Source organism: Pimephales promelas, chromosome 19 (genome assembly GCF_988280905.1).
Source record: "Pimephales promelas chromosome 19, fPimPro1.hap1.1, whole genome shotgun sequence".
Taxonomy (NCBI): domain Eukaryota; kingdom Metazoa; phylum Chordata; class Actinopteri; order Cypriniformes; family Leuciscidae; genus Pimephales; species Pimephales promelas.
The window spans coordinates 9,147,198-9,165,801 of record NC_142787.1 but is presented as its reverse complement, the minus strand read 5'-3'; the positions used below and the strand labels follow the sequence as shown (position 1 = coordinate 9,165,801).

The window sequence follows — 18,604 nt, the reverse complement described above, 5'->3', positions numbered from 1 at the left end:
CACCTGACCAACGGCGCGAGCAGCCACTTTCGTTGCCCGGAGAGCAAGGTCAGTGGCGGACCGCAGTTCTTTGAATGCCGTCGGATCAGTCCCGCCCTCGTGCATGTCCCTGAGCAACTTCGCTTGGAAGACCTGCAAAGTGGTCATAGCATGCAGAGCGGAGGCCGCCTGTCCCGCCGCTCTGTAGGATCGCGCCGCCATAGCAGACGAGAACCCACAGGCTTTGGATGGGTGCTTAGGAGGACCACGGGTGGAAGCGCTCTGTGGACACAGCTGCATCGCAACAGATCGCTCCACCGGGGGCATCCCAGTGTACCCACGGGCGGCCCCGCCGTCGAGGGGGGGAAAGGCGGGGGAGAGATCGCGCTCTCGAGTGGACAAAGGAGCCCCCCAAGAGCGCGATAACTCCGCATGCAGCTCGGGGAAAAAAGGAATTGGAGTCGGCCGTGGCTTTGCAGCGGCAGCCTTGTCCAAAAACCAATTATCCATCCGTGAGAGGTCGGGGCAGGATGGAGGTTTCCATTCTAGCCCGATACTCCCAGCGGCTCGAGACAGCATGGCCGTCATCTCGGGATCTGACGCGGACAACGCTGGGACTCCCGAAGGAGGCAACGCAGCCGGATCTTCCTCTCCCGAGGAATCAAGCCCGCCTAGTGATGCTGTGATAGACATCGCATCATCATCTGGGGCGCTGCTCGAAGCAGCCGGTGCCGCCGAAGAGACAACCGACCGAGTCGAACTAGCGCCCGCTGGCTCACGCACTGAGGCGGGAGGTGTGGCCCGAGGAATCGTCGGGGCTTTATCCCACACCGTCACCGTTAGATCGCCCGGTCCCCGGGTCGACGGGCCCCCTTTCGTGAAGGAAGCCGATCGAGTAGGGGGGACCGGGGCTCTCACTCTAGTGAGATCATTGAGCCGCGACCTCAGTGTGGAGATGGTCATGGTCCCACAGAAGGAACATGAGTCATCCACGAACGCTGCTGCTGCATGCTGAATGCCCAAGCAAACAAAGCAGCGTTCGTGACCATCAGATGACGATAGAAATCTACCACATCCAGAAGGGCACGGGCGAGCCATCTTTAAAAAGACGTGCCGCGTGCAGCTCTTTTACAGAGAGGAGAGAAATTCACTCTTTCAGCGCTGAGGCTACCAGGGAGAAGCGCAAAGTCTGGCAAACCACTGCACAGATCGCAGGCAATGCAGAATCTCGCTGGGTACCGCCGTCACACCAACACTGAAGAGGACGCTCGTCTCGAAGAGTCTTGAATCAGCTTTGAGGAGTGAAGAGGTTCTCTTGGCTCCGAAGCGAAAACATACTGCGGTTGCGTTCACTTCCTCCTTTTATACTCACGGAGTAGGGCGGAGTACGCTATGCAAATTTCCGCAGCCCCAAGGCATTGCATGCCATTGGCTCGTGTTTAAATACTCGAAGAGGATTGGCTTTCTATGCGAAATCCCCCAATCTCCGTCACTTCTGACGTAACTCGAAGTGACTACGAAAGGGAACTCACTATTCCTCATTTTGGTCAATGTTTTTCATCAAATCTCAGTTTCCCAGAACTAAATACGACTTGAGAGACCAACAAGGAATTTCCGACCAGGAAACTCCAACTAGGAATTTTCAAAAAGAAAAAGAAAAAAAAAAAACCAAAAAAACTTTTGTCTAACCAAATTGAAATTGTTACAAATTTGAAGTCATCACAAAAAATGTATTGGTTTCCACAGGATGAATTGAATGATGAAGGATGAAAAGCTTTTGTTTTGAATGATGATTACTCAAATATGTCATTGGAAAAAGAGCTGATAAACCAGGAATCAGATAAATCCCAAATAAAGAGTCTCACTACGCAGGATCTATTCTGCCTTAAAGGGTTAGTTCACCCAAAAATGAAAATTAAGTCATTAATTACTCACCCCCATGCTGTCCCAGATAGCAAACTGACATTGAATCAACGTGGAAATATGACATCGAAACAACGTTGATCTGACATTGTTTTGCTCATCGAATTAACGTTGAACCAACGTCAGATGCGTCATTCTTTCAAAACTAACGGAAAATCAACTTAAAATCAACGCGTTGTTTCAACGTTATGAAAGCAAACCAATTTTCGATTTCATTTAGCTTTGAAGAATGCCGCGTCTGACGTTGGTTCAACGTTAATTCGATGAGCAAATCAACGTTGTTTCAATGTCATGAGAGACGTCGTTTCCACGTTGATTCAATGTCAGTTTGCTGTCTGGGGTACCAACCCCGTAAGACCTTCGTTCGTCTTCGGAACACAAATGAAGATATTTTTGATTAAATTTGAGAGCTGTATAACTACCACATTGGCTCCTAAGGGACTGCCTCTTGACGGCCCAAAAAATCAATGAAGAAAGTGTTTAAATATCCCAAGTGACTACCGTGGCTCAACTATATGTTTATCAAGCGACGCGAATACTTTTTGTGCGAAAAAACAAACAAAAATAACGAGTTTATTCGACTATTTCTTTTCTTCCTTGTAGGCCAGAACGAGACTTCCTTATAGATTTCCACGACGCATGCGCGAGAATTGCGATCTGAAGTAAGCTGGTGTAAGCAGATCGCAAATCTCGCGCATGCGTCGTGGAAATCTAAGGAATTCTCGTTCTGGCCTACAAGGAAGAAAAGAAATAGTCGAATAAACTCGTTATTTTTGTTTGTTTTTTCGCACAAAAAGTATTCGCGTCGCTTGATAAACAGTTGAGCCACGGTCACTTGGGATATTTAAACATTTTCTTCATTGACTTTCTGGGCCGTCAAGAGGCAGTCCCTTAGGAGCCAATGTGGTACAGCTCTCAAATTTAATCAAAAATATCTTTATTTGTGTTCCGAAGACGAACGAAGGTCTTACGGGGTTGGTACAGCATGGGGGTGAGTAATTAATGACTTAATTTTCATTTTTGGGTGAACTAACCCTTTAAGTTAAAAACAGCTTGCTGACAATCATTTAACTCAAATACAGTCTATTTTTCCATCGAAATGATCTCAGTTTCCCAGTAGTAAATACAACTTTAGAAGCCAACTAGGAATTTCTGACTAAAAATTTCGGAATTTCGGAATCTAATATTTAGTCTAATTCTAATGGCATGAAGTGTTACGAGTAATTATGAGTTTTCTAGTCAGAAATTCCTTGTTGGAGTTTCCAAGTTGGAAAGTCAGAGAAGTCAGATTTACTACCAGAAATCGTAATAAAGATAAAGCACTTGTTATAATAAAGCGATTGAACAGAAAAAGCTCGTAATCATGACTGGGGAAGTGGGAATTAAGAAAGACACTTCCAACAGAAGACAGCTAGAATACACAGCAGCAATCATTCTCCAAAAGTTTACAGCGGCACGTTCAGGTCCAATTTTCGACTAAGAAAAGTTTCACACAGTTGGAGACTTGAATTACCACGTTGTGTGATTTGTGCTAAAAAAAAAAAAAAACTTATCTTCTCTAAAAAGCGTTATGCCCGATCAGCTGACATAAACCACATTTCAATAAACGAAAAAACCTATCCAGTGATTAAATGTTTTCTGTATTGACGCAAATCTTGCGCATCGTCCTAAACTGCCGAGATAATCATACAAGCGTGCCTTGGCTAGACACTAATGCCACGCCCGACACACAAACAACTCATTTTAACCTTTCACTTTAATGAATAGTTTAAACAACTGACCTGTCCAACACTGAACTCACGAGACCTCTGAATCGGTGTATATATATATATAAATAAAAATTCGGTAACACTTAATTAGATTAGTCGACTAAGCTACTATTAATAAACTGCACTTCTACAGCATTCATCAACCAATTCCCTGGATATAATAAATAAGACGCAAATATAGCAGACAATATGATGGGTGCGATTGCATTGCACGTGAACTGGAGCATGATCTCATGATAAATTTTGGTAATTTAAATAATAGTATGCATGTATATATGTATATATATATGAAGAGTTCAGATGCAAAAGCCTCTAAATGCCATTTGAAATTTTCTTCTTTAATGATGATTTTTATGAAACCTGTATATTTAAGTTCAGTAATTTCACTTAAATAACAATTAATAGGTAATTATCATTGCCATTTAAGTGAAATTACTGAACTTAAATATACAAGTTTGATAAAAATCATCATTAAAGAAGAAAATTTCAAATGGCATTTAGAGGCTTTTGCATCTGAACTCTTCATATACTGTATATATATATATATATAAATTGTGCAACGTAAGGGTGACATGGTAAAAGAACGGTTCTCCGGTTGTAGTCCAGCAAAGAGTTGGTGCCACTTTGGAACCAATTTTCCTGGCGAGAACCTTTTTTTTTTTTGGCTATCGAAACACAAATAACTGGTTCGCGAGTAGGCACCAGCTCCAAACTGGCTCTCAAAATGCTTTGGTAGAAAAGGGGCATAGGAAAATCAACTCCACTCCAGGAGAATTTAAGCTTCTAAATGATGATTATTAAAATATGTCATTGGGAAAAGAGCTGATAAACCAAGAATGTGACAGTTGACATCCAACCTGGATTATCCCACATAAACAAAGAGTCTCACTGCACAGTTTCCTTTTATTTCTCATAATGTCACATACAAAAGCTCCAATTGAGAATAAATGCAGTTTATCAGCATACTAAAGCAGTTCATTGCAGAAAGGACGTGTTAAAGCATCACTTCATCTTCTTCCTCTTGAGGGCCTTCCATTCTCCCTCCTGATTGGCCAGACTGCCAAAGAGCTCCTTCACCTTCCTCTTCCTCTCCGAATCCCTGACGCACAAACACAACACCACCATCAGAGACTGGCACGATAGAGTCGTCACAATCACAACACATCAACATCACAGGACACATTACATGACCGATCACGTGACACAGATGTCAATCACATGATACATCACAATCACGATACATGAACATCACATGATGGCATCACGTGACACAGACGTAAATCACGATACATCGCGACAATCACATCAACATCGTACGACATCACGTGACTGCAAATTACATGATACATCAACATCGACACATCACATGACAATCAAGACACACCAAGCGACATCACATCTACACGACACATCCCACGACACATCACATGCCGCTCACCTGCTCATGATGTCGTTGAGCTTCTCCCGAGCCAGGAACCGCGTGTCCTTGCGGATCTCCCTCAGTGCTCCCTTAAACTCACGCTTGTGTTTGTGCTTGAGCCGCTCGCGCTCCTTCTCTTCTTTAGTGTTCCCTCGCTTTTTACCGTAATCCAGACTGGAGAAAGAAGAGTCCAGTCAGCTTCATTTACACAGTGCTTTACAGAGATAACAGGACAATAATGCAACAGAGATTATTTCCAGAAGAGAATAGCGTAACAGTCCAGCTTAAGTCAGTTCAGTGATGCTTCATTTCTGCTGTTAAAAAGATAATAATTTGGTTCATTTATATATATATAGCAGCTCTGGAGAAAACCGTAATGTCATCGTCCAGCTCAGTTCAGTTCTTATACAATGCTGTAAGTGCAGGAAATCAACAATATTGTTGAATATTACATTAAATGTCTCCAAATAAGCAACAGGAACTGAAACTTCATCAGTGACATAAAACCCTTGTGAGAAACCAGACCAAGGTTATTTTCGTAAACGAAAACTGAAGACTAAAACTATAGGTCAAAAAACATTTTTGTAAATTGAAATAAAATAAAAATTTCATGATTAATGAATAAATAAAACTAAACGAATCTAACAACAGTTACTGAAATAAATATCAATTACCAAAAATAAATAATCGTTTTCGTAATTAATTAGCGTATTAATTAGCTCTTTACTTTGACGGAAAATCTGACCTGGCTGTTTAGGGAAATGCCTGATATGGTTCTTCATCCGTGTGAAGGTGCTGAGGCGATTAACCTGAATACATCACTAGTGCTAACGGCTGTTCATAAAGGATACTTCTGTTTCAGTGGAATGGGTAATGACCGATGATGTCAATGGTAATAACAACACAAGGTAAAGATGCATGTTGGACTTCTTTTAAGTTGAGTGCAGCGTTTTTAAAATGTCGTTTGCAATGCGCGGGTGCAAAAGCAAACAAGTCCGTCAAGCATAAAAATAAATTTAATGTACTTCTATATGTTTGAGATATCATGTTTTCATTAAGGTTGACAATGTAGGGATTCTAGGGAATACCAGGACGAGACACACCAACAAGCGCGCATGCACACGCGCACACACACAGAGACATACAGGCTGGTCCACTATCTTTGTGGGGACTCTCCATAGACATACTCATCCCTACCCTACTCATCAAACAGACATTAACCCAACCCTTAAATCTCACACACAACTTTCTCCATTTTCACATTTTCCAAAAAACTCATTCTGTATGATTACATAGATACTTCATTATTTAATCACACTGTTCACAGCAAGTTGTGTTGGCTGTAGTCAGATTGAATCTTAATATGAATTAGTTTGTCTGAATTTTTCATATATTTTTCTTGTCTACTTTTAAGTTCTATTTATTTGGTGCTTTGTTCAATCTCAAACCATTATTTTATTTGTATTATTAAGATGTCTGCACAAGAGTTAACTGTAATCTGGGCAAACATTAAACTATGGTGAAATTAAGCAACTCAATTTGGTCTACACTGGATGTGTTCTGTTAGTAGGGTTGGGTATCGTTTGAATTTGAACGATTCTGATTCCGATTCCGATTCCGATTCCTTGTTTCGATTCCGGTTCCTAACGATTCTCGATTCCGATTCTTTTAAGAGGCAGGGTCAAAAAAGTTTAGCTAACCATGCTAACCAACGGTCTTTCTGAAGGAAATACTCCTTTCTGAAGGAAATACTCCTTCTGTCACAAATATTCCTTTCGTCACAAATTTTGCATTTTGCCGAGATTTCGTTATTTTTAGAAAAGTGAAGCCACACTTTGGACCGCTGACGTAAGCTACTCATGTTCGACTCGCGCGGTTATACCAACACTTCCGGTAGACGCTTCTTCGTTGGTGTTGTTCAGCGGTTTCTTCTTCAGCTCGGCGGACTGTGAATATCGAAACTAGGAATCGAAATTTGAACTTTTGAACGATTCCGGGAAAAACGAAAAGTTAGTCCCGGTTCCAATCGATACTCGATTCTCGATACCCAACCCTATCTGTTAGCTCTGCTAAACTATAGTTACTAAAACTAAATAAAATAAAAACTAAATAGAAATATGTTTGTAAAATAAAAACTAAATAGAAATATGTTTGTAAAATAAAAACTAAACTAAAACTAACAATACCATTAATGAAACAAACTAAAACTAAACTTCAATTTAAAGCAAAATTGAAAACGATATTAAAATAAAAACTAATTTAAAAATAATAACCTTGAACCAGACTCAGTTCTCCTCTGGCCAACGACTGAACAGTGGATGATTATGATTGTGATTCAGGCGGCATTCATTTGCATTCTAAATTTTGGAAAATTTGCATTCTACATGACATAAGTAACGAAGGTTGGTGCGAGAAACTCAAACTAGGCCAATCGGTCCGAGGGAAACAAGTGTCTTGTTCCTGTTCGACTCACATTTCCACAATCTTAGGTGTGAAGAGTTTCAGCGGGATGGGTTTCTTCTTCTTGAACACCAGAGGTGCATGCTGGGAAGGCTGTTCAGGAATGGCATCTAATATCTCTCTGTGAAGATCCTGCAGGACATATAAAACCCAGAATTAATAAGAATGACCCGTTCGCCGTGAACACGAGGGGCTTCCGCACCGGAGAGTTACAGGAGCCTCCAGGACGGGTCCCGAAAGCTGATGGTCCCTGAGAGATGTTCTCCTGTTGCGTTCGCAGCGCTAGCAGGAACTTTGACTCGACGCAAGGCACGCGTGTTGAGACTTGACTTGACTTTTTGACGGCTCTGAGAATGCCAGGGCTCACATTCTCCTGTTCATTGGTGTACGATTGGTCTAATACGCTATTAGCTAGAAGTGTTATACACAGAAAGTACACAGTAATAAAGTTATTAGTGTATATATTAGTATAAATATATAGGCTGTAATCTGTGCGTTTAGCTTTTTTAAATAATGGCGAGTGCTGGTGTTTCATGTGCGTTCGGCCAATCAAAGAACACTCCCGTTACTGCAGTTCCTCTAGCGCTGGTTTAGGCCGACTCTGGAGGCTCATGAGCGAGCATGAAGCCCGTGTGATGTTATGAAGCCTGTGTGATGTCATGAGTGAGCATGAGCCCTAGTGATGTCATGAAGCCCGTATGATGTCATGAGTGAATATGAACCTGTGTGCAGGACGGGTACAGCGAAATGGGAAGATGGTTCAGGAGGAGCACTCTGATTGGCTGGAAGATGTGTGTGTATGACGGCAGGTCCTTGTAGAGAGACGTGCATCGATTCACCAGATCCAGACACGAGTCGACGAGAGACAGCCTGAAACACACACAGAATCGCTCACTAGATTTACTCAACAGAATATGTCATATAACAGCAGAACTCATTACCCATGATCCTACATTTACCCATGATCCAAGAAAAAATCTCCACCAATCAGAGGATCTATTTAAGCAAGAGCTCCACCCACTGCTATGAACCACTGGAAATGACAATAGTTTAAAATATACTGACTGCATGTGTATATCTATCTATACGTGTATGTATACAGTCATAACATATCCAGAATTAAATTATAAAATTTAAAAAGCCAGTTCATGACCCCTTTAACAGAATTTCAGCCACAACAGGCAGCAAACACACCGGATGGGATACAGCGTTATGTATAATGTAGAGCGAGGCGTTGTTATAGCGAATACAATGATCAGGACCCAACGTGAAGCGAAGGCAAAGCTTATTAAATAGCTAACAACCAAATAAATATAATTTGACACAAAATATTGATTTAAAAAGAAGTCTATTGATTTAAAGGAGTTTATCCTCCAGAGTGAACAGAACTATGTCCATAACAACGCTCTGTTTTTCATTGCAACGTTGTGCTATACTATAACAGCGTCTGTTATCAAGAAATAACACACCGCATTCTACATTAGAATTCAACCAGGCCATGTAATAAACCACTGTAATGCTGTGGGCATATTCTTGTGCTGGAGGTCCTGGACTTCTTGTGAGTGTGTGGGTGTGACTTCTTGTTCAGATGCATGAATGTCATGGATTCTAGCAAATACCAACAGATAAAAATCAAAGCCTGCCGACCTGTGCTGGAGATCCTACAAGTGCCGTGGACGGATCCTCCATCAGGACAACGATCCACAACAAACGTCAAAATCAACACAAAAATGAGGTGTGTGCGTCTACTGTGTGTCTGAGTGCGAGTGTGTGTACCTGCAGTGCTCTCTCTCCGCTGGACATCTGACAGCTGTCTGCAGTGACACTGGTTTTCTTATCCAGCTCTGACACGCGTTTGGATCCGTCAGAACCAACAGATCGCAGTTCTTCCCCTGCTGTCTGAACGGACTCAACACTGCATAACCTACACAAACACACACACACGATCAGAATCACTAAAGTGTCATACACACCGAGGAGAGTGTCACACACACCGAGGAAGAGTGTCACACACACTGAGGATGGGTTGAGGGAGAGTAAATCATAGGATAATTTTCATTTGAAATTGAACTACTCCTTTAAGCAAAACCTCACTTAATTTTCATAAAAACAACACTTAATGTGTCAGTCGTTTTGCTTCTCCAGTAAATCTATCTTGATTTAAGAACGTTTGAATATTTGTACTGGAAAACACGACAGAAACCCTGAGGAAGAGCTGCATTTAGTCGCAGTCTGGAGTCCTGAAATACTGTAACGCCTCTGTAGATGTTATGCTGTACTGGACCAGAGCCATGAGGAAACACCCAGACTCCACACACACGACGAGAGCCGGGAGTAAACCAGATTCCTCTTCCTGTTTCCACACGAGCAGCTCATTATGTTAGAACAGAGAAGGATAATCTGACTGTACGCTTGAGTATGTCAAATACTTCCCATCACAGCCAGACGTGACGTACCATTTTACACAGCAGTGAGACTATTTTGCAGCTTGTGTGAACCAAAACACACACAAACTCACACTCACTCTCACTAGGGGTGTGTGATATATATATATATATATATATCATCTGCAATAATATCGGAATTGTTGTTTTAACGATGTGCGACATTATCAAGTATAGCCTATTTCTCACACACACACACACACACACACCCAGCGAGTGTATGCATACTCTACGTGATGTAGTCTTGTAGATTAGACTAGTGCGGGTGTGCATTTAGAGCGTACGCTTTCACTGCATGATTTAGACTTTATATATATAATTTAGTAAGAAATATCACAAATAAATATCACAAGACTGCAGTTTACTCCAAATATCAGCATGATAACAAATGGGATATTGATTTTATACAAGTTTAATAAACAAGAAATGAACATTAAGTGACTTAAGCCTCTGTTTTTGCTCTATTTCAATGAAAACAGTTCAAAACAAAAAAGACACACACAGCGGGGTTTCCACACTCTCACACACTGACTTACACTCTCACTTACGCTCTCACCTGTGTTGGTCTTGTCGGGGACCGTCAGGTGCAGGAGCCCCAGCAGAAAGTTCATCAGCTCTGGGAAAAACCTCTTGGACAGAGACACAAACTCCAGCGCCAGACAGCAGAGGATCAAACCCTTACAGGCGTCTTCCAGAGAGACCACGACACACTGAAAGACACACACACAACCATCAGCTGCAGGAACAATCATCACTGAAGCACTCTATGAGACACGCACACACACACCTTGCTGAGCGCCTGGCTGATGTAGAGGAACGCTGGCGTCGTCACCGGATGCCTGAAGTCTGACGTGGGGAACAACAGCGCCGTGATCTTCAGCAGGACCAACTACAACACACACACACCATCAGTTCAGGATCCACATCTCCTCGCTGTATGTGTTTATCGGGAGTCGATCGGCGTACCATGTCCAGGTCAGGCATTGGCGCGCGACCTCTGACCTCCAGCGTCTCCTCCATGCTGTGAGCACTGTCACTCAGCAACATCTGAACCGCTTTACAGGCTGCTTCTGGGAACAGCTGACACAGACTGTAGATCTGACTGCACACAAACACATAAACAAAGCTGTACTCATTTGATCTGTGTGTGTGTGTGTATGTGTGAGTGTGTGTGATTGTGTGTGTGTTACTCACGGGATGAATAAGTTGACTGTTCTGAGATCTGGTGGATTCTGGGAGGAGAGTTCACCGACATACTCCAGCAGAAAGCCGAACAACCTCTGAACGCGAGAATAAAACACTGAACAATCTCATTCAACACACAAACACACTCTATCTCTCTCTCACACACTCGGCGATCAGAATGATAGGTTTAATTCCCACCAACAGTGGAAACAGTGTTTTGAGAGTAACACACGCGTTCACTGCTCACTGGGTTTTTGCTGGTCTCCCACCTGTAGCTTGGCTTTGTTCCCCGAGGCCAGACTGGGATGGTGACATGTGATCATTCTATCCAGTATGAGGCGCTGTTGCCCTGAAGTGTGACCCTGCAGGAGCGACTGCAGATCCCTGTAACTCTCCGGAGCTGAAATACACACACACACACCTTTAACCCTGTGCACAAGCAGATCCGTTTCCTCGCTTGAGAATCATTCAGTTTTTCCACTTGCTAATTAGTCCGTGTAAATAGCGAATCGGCCGCAGCGTGAGCGCAACTGACTCTTAAAGGGAACTGATTGGATTATTTTCAGCACAAAACACTCCCATTACTCATTAAGAGAATTGAGACAACACACACCCATTACTCATTAAGAGAATAGGGACGATCCTTTTAGACCAGCGCCGGGAGCGCAGACCATTTGTCCCGTCGTAGGGCTGGGCGATATGGCCTAAAAAAAAAATCCCTGATTTTTTCACAAAAAATCCCTGATTTTTTCATAAAAAATCCGATTTACGATTTAAATCGATTTTTTTTCTATCCCTACTTAAAATCAATCTGCAGATGACAAAGAAATTGTTCTAAACAAGTTTTAACTTTATTTTGTTTTGATATTCCCTTCTGTGATATTATCTGGATTAAAGTGCAATCAGAAACAACAAGCCAAAAAGACAAGAGGGCAGGCCCTGTCATTGTAAAAAGTGTAAATGTAACATAACATGAAATGGGTGGATTGGGATTGAAAAAAAAAAAATTAAAAATAAAAACAACTTGCATCACAATACATTTATTGTGATTGTCAAATTATTTGTTAACTAAACATAATTTTATTAGGTTTATTAACCATAAACACAATGTTCACATGGTACAAACACTGTATGCTACTGTTTTTATTATTGCTTAACACAAATTTCACAATTTCAAAGATTTGATTCTGATATTGATTCAATATCAATTCCTTTGGATAAATATTAGGTACAGTAGATACGTTAATGCGTTATGTTAATTGTTCTCCAAAAATAAATTACCTAATGCTGTATACAATACATACAGAGAGCCCTGTCAGCTGGTATTATTAAAGGTTAAAACTAACTCAAATTAAACATAATGCGTTTTTATAATAACAAACAACGTTATAATATTTTAATGACATAGGTCAAATATAATAAATGTGTAAAATAGTTATCATATTTAGCAAAATGCTCCTCTCTATAGCAATTATTTTAAATCCAACTAGCATGCGTGCTATGGGTCATTAAAAGGCATTCCTGAGTCTGAGGCATAGGGTCTGAGGTAAATGTAACGTTACGTGACACATGTTGTTCTCCAACTTCTCCAGCTGTTTTATGGACATATTTCCGCGGTTGAAAAACACTGCTCGATCGGTTTTATTTCGGTAAGTTAGCAGTAAAGAGTAACAGATGATCGGTTCACGTGCCGCTAGAACTGAGATCTGTTATCTTTCACGTGATCACGTCACATTTACAAGCGCCAAAACGGTGTTTATTGTTTGAATTTTGTAATAAAACTGACAGAATCTGAGAGCTGAGAATCTGTCTCATATCAATAACAACCTGCTCTGTCCGTTGGTGTCAGTCTCCTCTTGCTCTTTGCTTCGTGATGTTTCTCTGCGTGAGAAAATGGATGTGTGCGTGTGTGCTTCTGCTGCCGTTAGTGAATCGCTATCATAGCAAGCGCTGAGCGCGGTCGGAACTACGGGAGCCCAGATGGCCGTTGTTAAAGAAAACCGATTTTCATTCAAGAAAATCGTTGCAAATCGGCGCAAACTACAAATTCGAGTTAATCGATAAAATCGATTTATCGCCCAGCCCTATCCCGTCGTTAAACTAGCAGGACAGTGCTAGTTTAAGTGCTAAACGCCCTAAGAGCACTTACACATGCGCTTTAGACCAAATCTTCAGTTCCGCTCTTGTCTGTGATCATGTGACTGTGCAGGTGCGACACCTGCGTGTATGTGAGTGTGTACCTGTGAAGGTGTAGGGCAGTTCTGCTCGGGCTGCCTCCTGTATGGCTCTCCTCTGCTCTTCATCCCTCACTGTTTCTTCTTCATCACGACCCTCCTCTTCCACAGCGGCCTGATCCCCCTCATCCTCATCAGACTGAAGATCATCATCTCCATCATCATCATCATCTTCATCCTCCTCTTCACCCTCATCATCTGCACCGATCTCATGCTCTTCCTCTCCCACCTCATCCTCCTCTTCCTCTCTGTCCTCCTCTATGTTCCATTTGCCGTCCTGCTGACAGTCACTCACACTCATTAGAATATTTAAATCACATGCAGCGTAAATGTTCAGAAGGATAGATATGCATACTATAATACTGAACAGGACTCCTAGTTCTTATAAGTATCTAATCTGTGTTTAGTATGTGTGTGTTTCTGACCTTGTAAGCGAGTGTTTTTCGCTCGTCACCATCCAGTATGAATCCATCATTGATATCATCAGCAGAGGTGTGTGTGTGTGTGTGAGCAGATTCTCCCTCAGCATCTCCCATCATCCTCTTCAGTCTGTCGGCCTGAATCACAAACACGCATTAACTCATCCTCATCTGCATCCAGTGCAGATGTTTCACAGGAGATTACAGTAGCAGAAAGTGTGTGGCTTTACAGCCGCTCTAGAATAAAGCTGAGCACCTCCAGCGTCTGCAGGCGGAGTCTCTCCTCTCGAGCGAGTTCCTCTGAACTCTTCAGCTTCTCTGACGGCTGAGCCTTCATCTCGAAGCCCAGCTCTCGCACCATCACGTCATAGTCTTCCATCTGATACACACACAAGAGAGAGAGAGTGAGGAAGAGCAGCATACACACACACAAAAGAGAGAGAGAGAGAGAGAGAGAGAGAGAGAGAGAGAGAGAGAGAGAGAGAGAGAGAGAGAGAGGAAGAGCAGCACACACACACACACACACACAGATATCATCACTGTCACACACACACACATCGCTCAGCTACCTTGGGCTTGTCCACCTCCTCTTTCCTCTCAGCTTTAGGGGTCTTGTGGGCCAGAAGATTCTGAATGGATCTCCACTCCTGGTCCAGTTTCTCTGTGAGCACCTGCGCCTCCTCCTTCTGAGTCTGACGCTCGCGCTGAGAACAGGGAGAGCATAGCCGTTAAACCATTACAGCTACAACCATAACCTTTTATTAATCGCTCTGTTTCAAATAGCAAAGTCCAAATGAAAGCCAATCAGAATCCACTCCACTTTCATTAGAGAGCGCTAGCACTGATAGCAGCCGATGACCAAACAGCAGCATGCTTAGCATGAACAGAATGATCTATTGCTAAAGTTACTGTTACAGCTATCGTTATAGTAACTGTTACAGATATAGAGTAGTTACTGTTACAGCTATTGTTATAGTTACTGTTGGAGATATTGCTACAGTTACTGTCACAGATATAGTTACTGTTACAGCTATCGTTATAGTTACTGTTACAGCTATCATTATAGTTACTGTTACAGCTATCTTTATAGCTACTGTTACAGATTTACAGTAGTTACTGGTACAGCTATCGTTTTAGTTACTGTTAGAGATATTGCTAGAGTTACTGTCAGAGTTATAGTTACTGTTACAGCTATCGTTATAGTCACTATTACAGCCATCTTTATTTTTACTGTTACAGCTATTGTTATAGTTACTGTTACATGTATCGTTATAGTTACTGTTACAGCTATCGTTATAGTTACTGTTACAGCTATCGTTATAGTTACTGTTGCAGATATCGTTATAGTTACTGTTGCAGCTATCGTTATAGTTACTGTTAGAGATATTGCTACAGTTACGGTCACAGATATAGTTACTGTTACAGCTATCGTTATAGTTACTGTTACAGCTATCGTTATAGTTACTGTTAGAGATATTGCTACAGTTACGGTCACAGATATAGTTACTGTTACAGCTATCGTTATAGTTACTGTTACAGCTATCATTATAGTTACTGTTACAGATATAGTTACTATTGCAGCTATCATTATATAGTTACTGTTACAGCTATCGTTATAGTTACAGCTATCGTTATAGTTACAGCTATCGTTATAGTTACTGTTACAGCTATCATTAAAGTTACTGTTACAGCTATCGTTATAGTTACTGTTACAGCTATCTTTATAGTTACTGTTACAGCTATCGTTATAGTTACTGTAACAGCTATGGTTATAGATACTGTTACAGCTCTCTTTATAGTTACAGCTATCGTTATAGTTACTGTTACAGCTATCGTTATAGTTACAGCTGTCATTATAGTTACTGTTACAGCTACCGTTATAGTTACTGTTAAAGCTACCGTTATAGTTACTGTTACAGCTATATTTATATAGTTATAGTTACTGTTACAGCTATCTTTATTTTTACTGTTACAGCTATTGTTATAGTTACTGTTACAGCTATCGTTATAGTTACTGTTACAGCTATCGTTATAGTTACTGTTACAGCTATCGTTATAGTTACTGTTACAGCTAATCGTTATAGTTACTGTTACAGCTATCGTTATAGTTACTGTTACAGCTAATCGTTATAGTTATTGTTACAGCTATCATTATATAGTTACTGTTACAGCTATCATTATAGTTACTGTTACAGCTATCATTATAGTTACAGCTATCATTAAAGTTACTGTTACAGCTATCGTTATAGTTACTGTTACAGCTATTATTATAGTTACTGTTACAGCTATCATTATAGTTACTGTTACAGTTATCATTATAGTTACTGTTACAGCTATCTTTATAGTTACTGTTACAGCTATCTTTATAGTTACTGTTACAGCTATCCTTATAGTTACTGTTACAGATATAATTTTAGTTACTGTTACAGCTATCGTTATAGTTACTGTTACAGCTATCGTTATAGTTACTGTTACAGATATAATTGTTACATACATCATTACAGTTGGCACAGATATAATTATTGTTACAGCTATTGACATAATTAGTGTTAGGGATATCATTATAGTTACTGTTACAGCTATCATTATAGTTACTGTTACAGCTATCCTTATAGTTACGGTTACAGCTATCGTTATAGTTACTGTTACAGCTATCGTTATAGTTACTGTTACAGATATCGTTATAGTTACTGTTACAGATATAATTGTTACATATATCGTTACAGTTGGCACAGACATAATTATTGTTTCAGCTATCGTCATAATTAGTGTTACAGCTCTCATCATAGTTACTTTTACAGCTATCGTTATAGTTACTGTTACAGCAACCAGTTATCATTATTGTAGTTATCGTTAACAACACGACTAAATAGAGTAGACAGGATAAAGTTTAATCATGATTAAGTAACATTATATTATTTGAAGAAACACTGACCTTTTCCTGTTTGGATTTGACGATGAGTTCTTCGATCAGTTCCTGTCGTGACTTGGGTTTGTGTTGTTCATCTTCATCTCCAGCGCTCTTCATCCTCAATAAACCTCCCCCACCGCCAAAGTGTGACGCAGTCAGTTCAGCTGCAGAAACAGTCAGGATTTGAGTGTAAATATATAAATAACCATTGATAAGCGCTGGTCAGAGCTACTGATGGGGAAGGTCACATGTTTAAATGCGTCACCTGACAGCAGTCCCTTCTCCTCAGAGTCACTGTCGCTGTCAATTACATCCGTCATCTTCTCCATCTCTGCCAGAGACTGACCGTAATGCGTCAGCTCCTCTTCCTCATTCAGATTAAACATGTCCTTCCTGCCATGAGTACGCTACACACACACACACACACAGCATCAGTAGATACCCATGATGAAGGTGAATGTGATGAGGTAATGATGAGGTGCGTCACCTGTCTCTCCAGTGTGAATCTCTGCAAGATTTTCTCCTCAGGTGTGATCTTATTGTCATATTCACCGAAGCGTCTGTCAACAAATTTGTTGTTCTTGCCTTTGAGTCTGAACTCCTTCAGGAGAGTTTCCTTTCTCTGTGGGATCACACACACACTTCATCAGACACATTCAGCGTTACAGTTATCACAGCCACTGTTACACCGGTCTGGCATTAGAGTTAGAGCTATTATAGTCATGGGTACTATCATTAGTGTTGTTACATTTATAGTTATTGTTACAGATATAATTACAGCTATCATTATACTTGTTTACAGATTTTTTTTTATAGTTGTATTACAGATATAGGCTAGTTATTATTACAGTTATCTTTATAGTTATAGTTATTGTTACAGATATTGTTAAAGATATTGTTATAGTTATTATTGTAGGCTAGTTACTGTTACAGTTATCATTATAGTTATTGTTGAAGACATTGTTATAGTTATTGTTAAAGATATTGTTATAGTTATTTTTACACACATAGGCTAGTTATTGTTACAGCTATCATTATAGTTATAATTACAGATTTAATTATTGTTACAGATATCGTTATAGTTATTGTTACAGATATAATTATTTGTTACAGCTTTTATTATAGTTAGTGTAACAGATATTGTTACAGATATAGTTATTGTTACAGCCAATATTATAGTAATTGTTACAGATATAATTTTTACTGCAGCTTTTAATATAGTTTTTGTAACAGATGTTATTATTGTTACAGTATATAGTTATAGTTATTGCAACATATATAATTGTTGCTACAGCTTTTATTAGTCATTGTTACCGATATAGTTATTGTTACAGCCATTATTATAGTTATTGTTACAGATATAATTATTACTACAGCTTGTATTATTGTTATTGTAACAGATATTGTTATTGTTATAGTAGTTACAGCTATATATCATTTTAGTTGTTACAGTTACCGCTATAATTATCGATATAGTTATCACACCTAATCCGGGCTGGACACTGACACAAATTGTACGATTTGAATCAATTCATTTCCATAAGTTTTTATAATAACATAATATTAATTACATATTTCTATAGTGGTACATGTGATAGGCTACACCACAGTATTTCTACAAATCACTCATGACTACATCTCCATAAACATGGCTTTAGTATGTTTTACTTTTACCTTCTGATTGGCTCTGGATCGCGAGACACCCGGCAGACCCACGTCATGTTTGCTCTTGCGACCCAAAACATCGAACTTCTTGCGGTTGATTTTCACCTCGAATGGATTTTTCTGAATCTCCGGAGCCGCTTTAGACTTGCGCACTTTATCGGACAAACCGCTGCTCAACTTCTGCTGTTTCCTCAT

The 18,604-nt window shown here is 40.4% G+C and overlaps 1 protein-coding gene across 1 annotated transcript in view; it reads right to left on the bottom strand.

The window, feature by feature from the left end:
* Positions 1 to 4,554: 4,554 nt before the first annotated feature.
* Positions 4,555 to 18,604, bottom strand: part of nop14 (NOP14 nucleolar protein homolog (yeast)) — a 14,202-nt gene continuing 152 nt past the window's right edge. The window contains exons 1-18 of the mRNA XM_039650265.2: positions 18,419 to 18,604; positions 17,232 to 17,366; positions 17,010 to 17,151; positions 16,769 to 16,908; positions 14,403 to 14,537; positions 14,090 to 14,212; positions 13,840 to 13,971; positions 13,421 to 13,691; positions 11,450 to 11,580; positions 11,190 to 11,275; positions 10,962 to 11,097; positions 10,783 to 10,884; positions 10,552 to 10,705; positions 9,328 to 9,475; positions 8,274 to 8,421; positions 7,565 to 7,683; positions 5,110 to 5,265; positions 4,555 to 4,770 (exon numbers count right to left, since the gene is read on the bottom strand). The exon at positions 18,419 to 18,604 is cut by the window's right edge and continues 152 nt beyond it. Coding sequence (XP_039506199.2) covers positions 4,674 to 4,770; positions 5,110 to 5,265; positions 7,565 to 7,683; positions 8,274 to 8,421; positions 9,328 to 9,475; positions 10,552 to 10,705; positions 10,783 to 10,884; positions 10,962 to 11,097; positions 11,190 to 11,275; positions 11,450 to 11,580; positions 13,421 to 13,691; positions 13,840 to 13,971; positions 14,090 to 14,212; positions 14,403 to 14,537; positions 16,769 to 16,908; positions 17,010 to 17,151; positions 17,232 to 17,366; positions 18,419 to 18,604 — 2,541 coding nt within the window. The 3' untranslated portion in view covers positions 4,555 to 4,673. The remainder of the gene's footprint in view (positions 4,771 to 5,109; positions 5,266 to 7,564; positions 7,684 to 8,273; positions 8,422 to 9,327; positions 9,476 to 10,551; positions 10,706 to 10,782; positions 10,885 to 10,961; positions 11,098 to 11,189; positions 11,276 to 11,449; positions 11,581 to 13,420; positions 13,692 to 13,839; positions 13,972 to 14,089; positions 14,213 to 14,402; positions 14,538 to 16,768; positions 16,909 to 17,009; positions 17,152 to 17,231; positions 17,367 to 18,418) is intronic.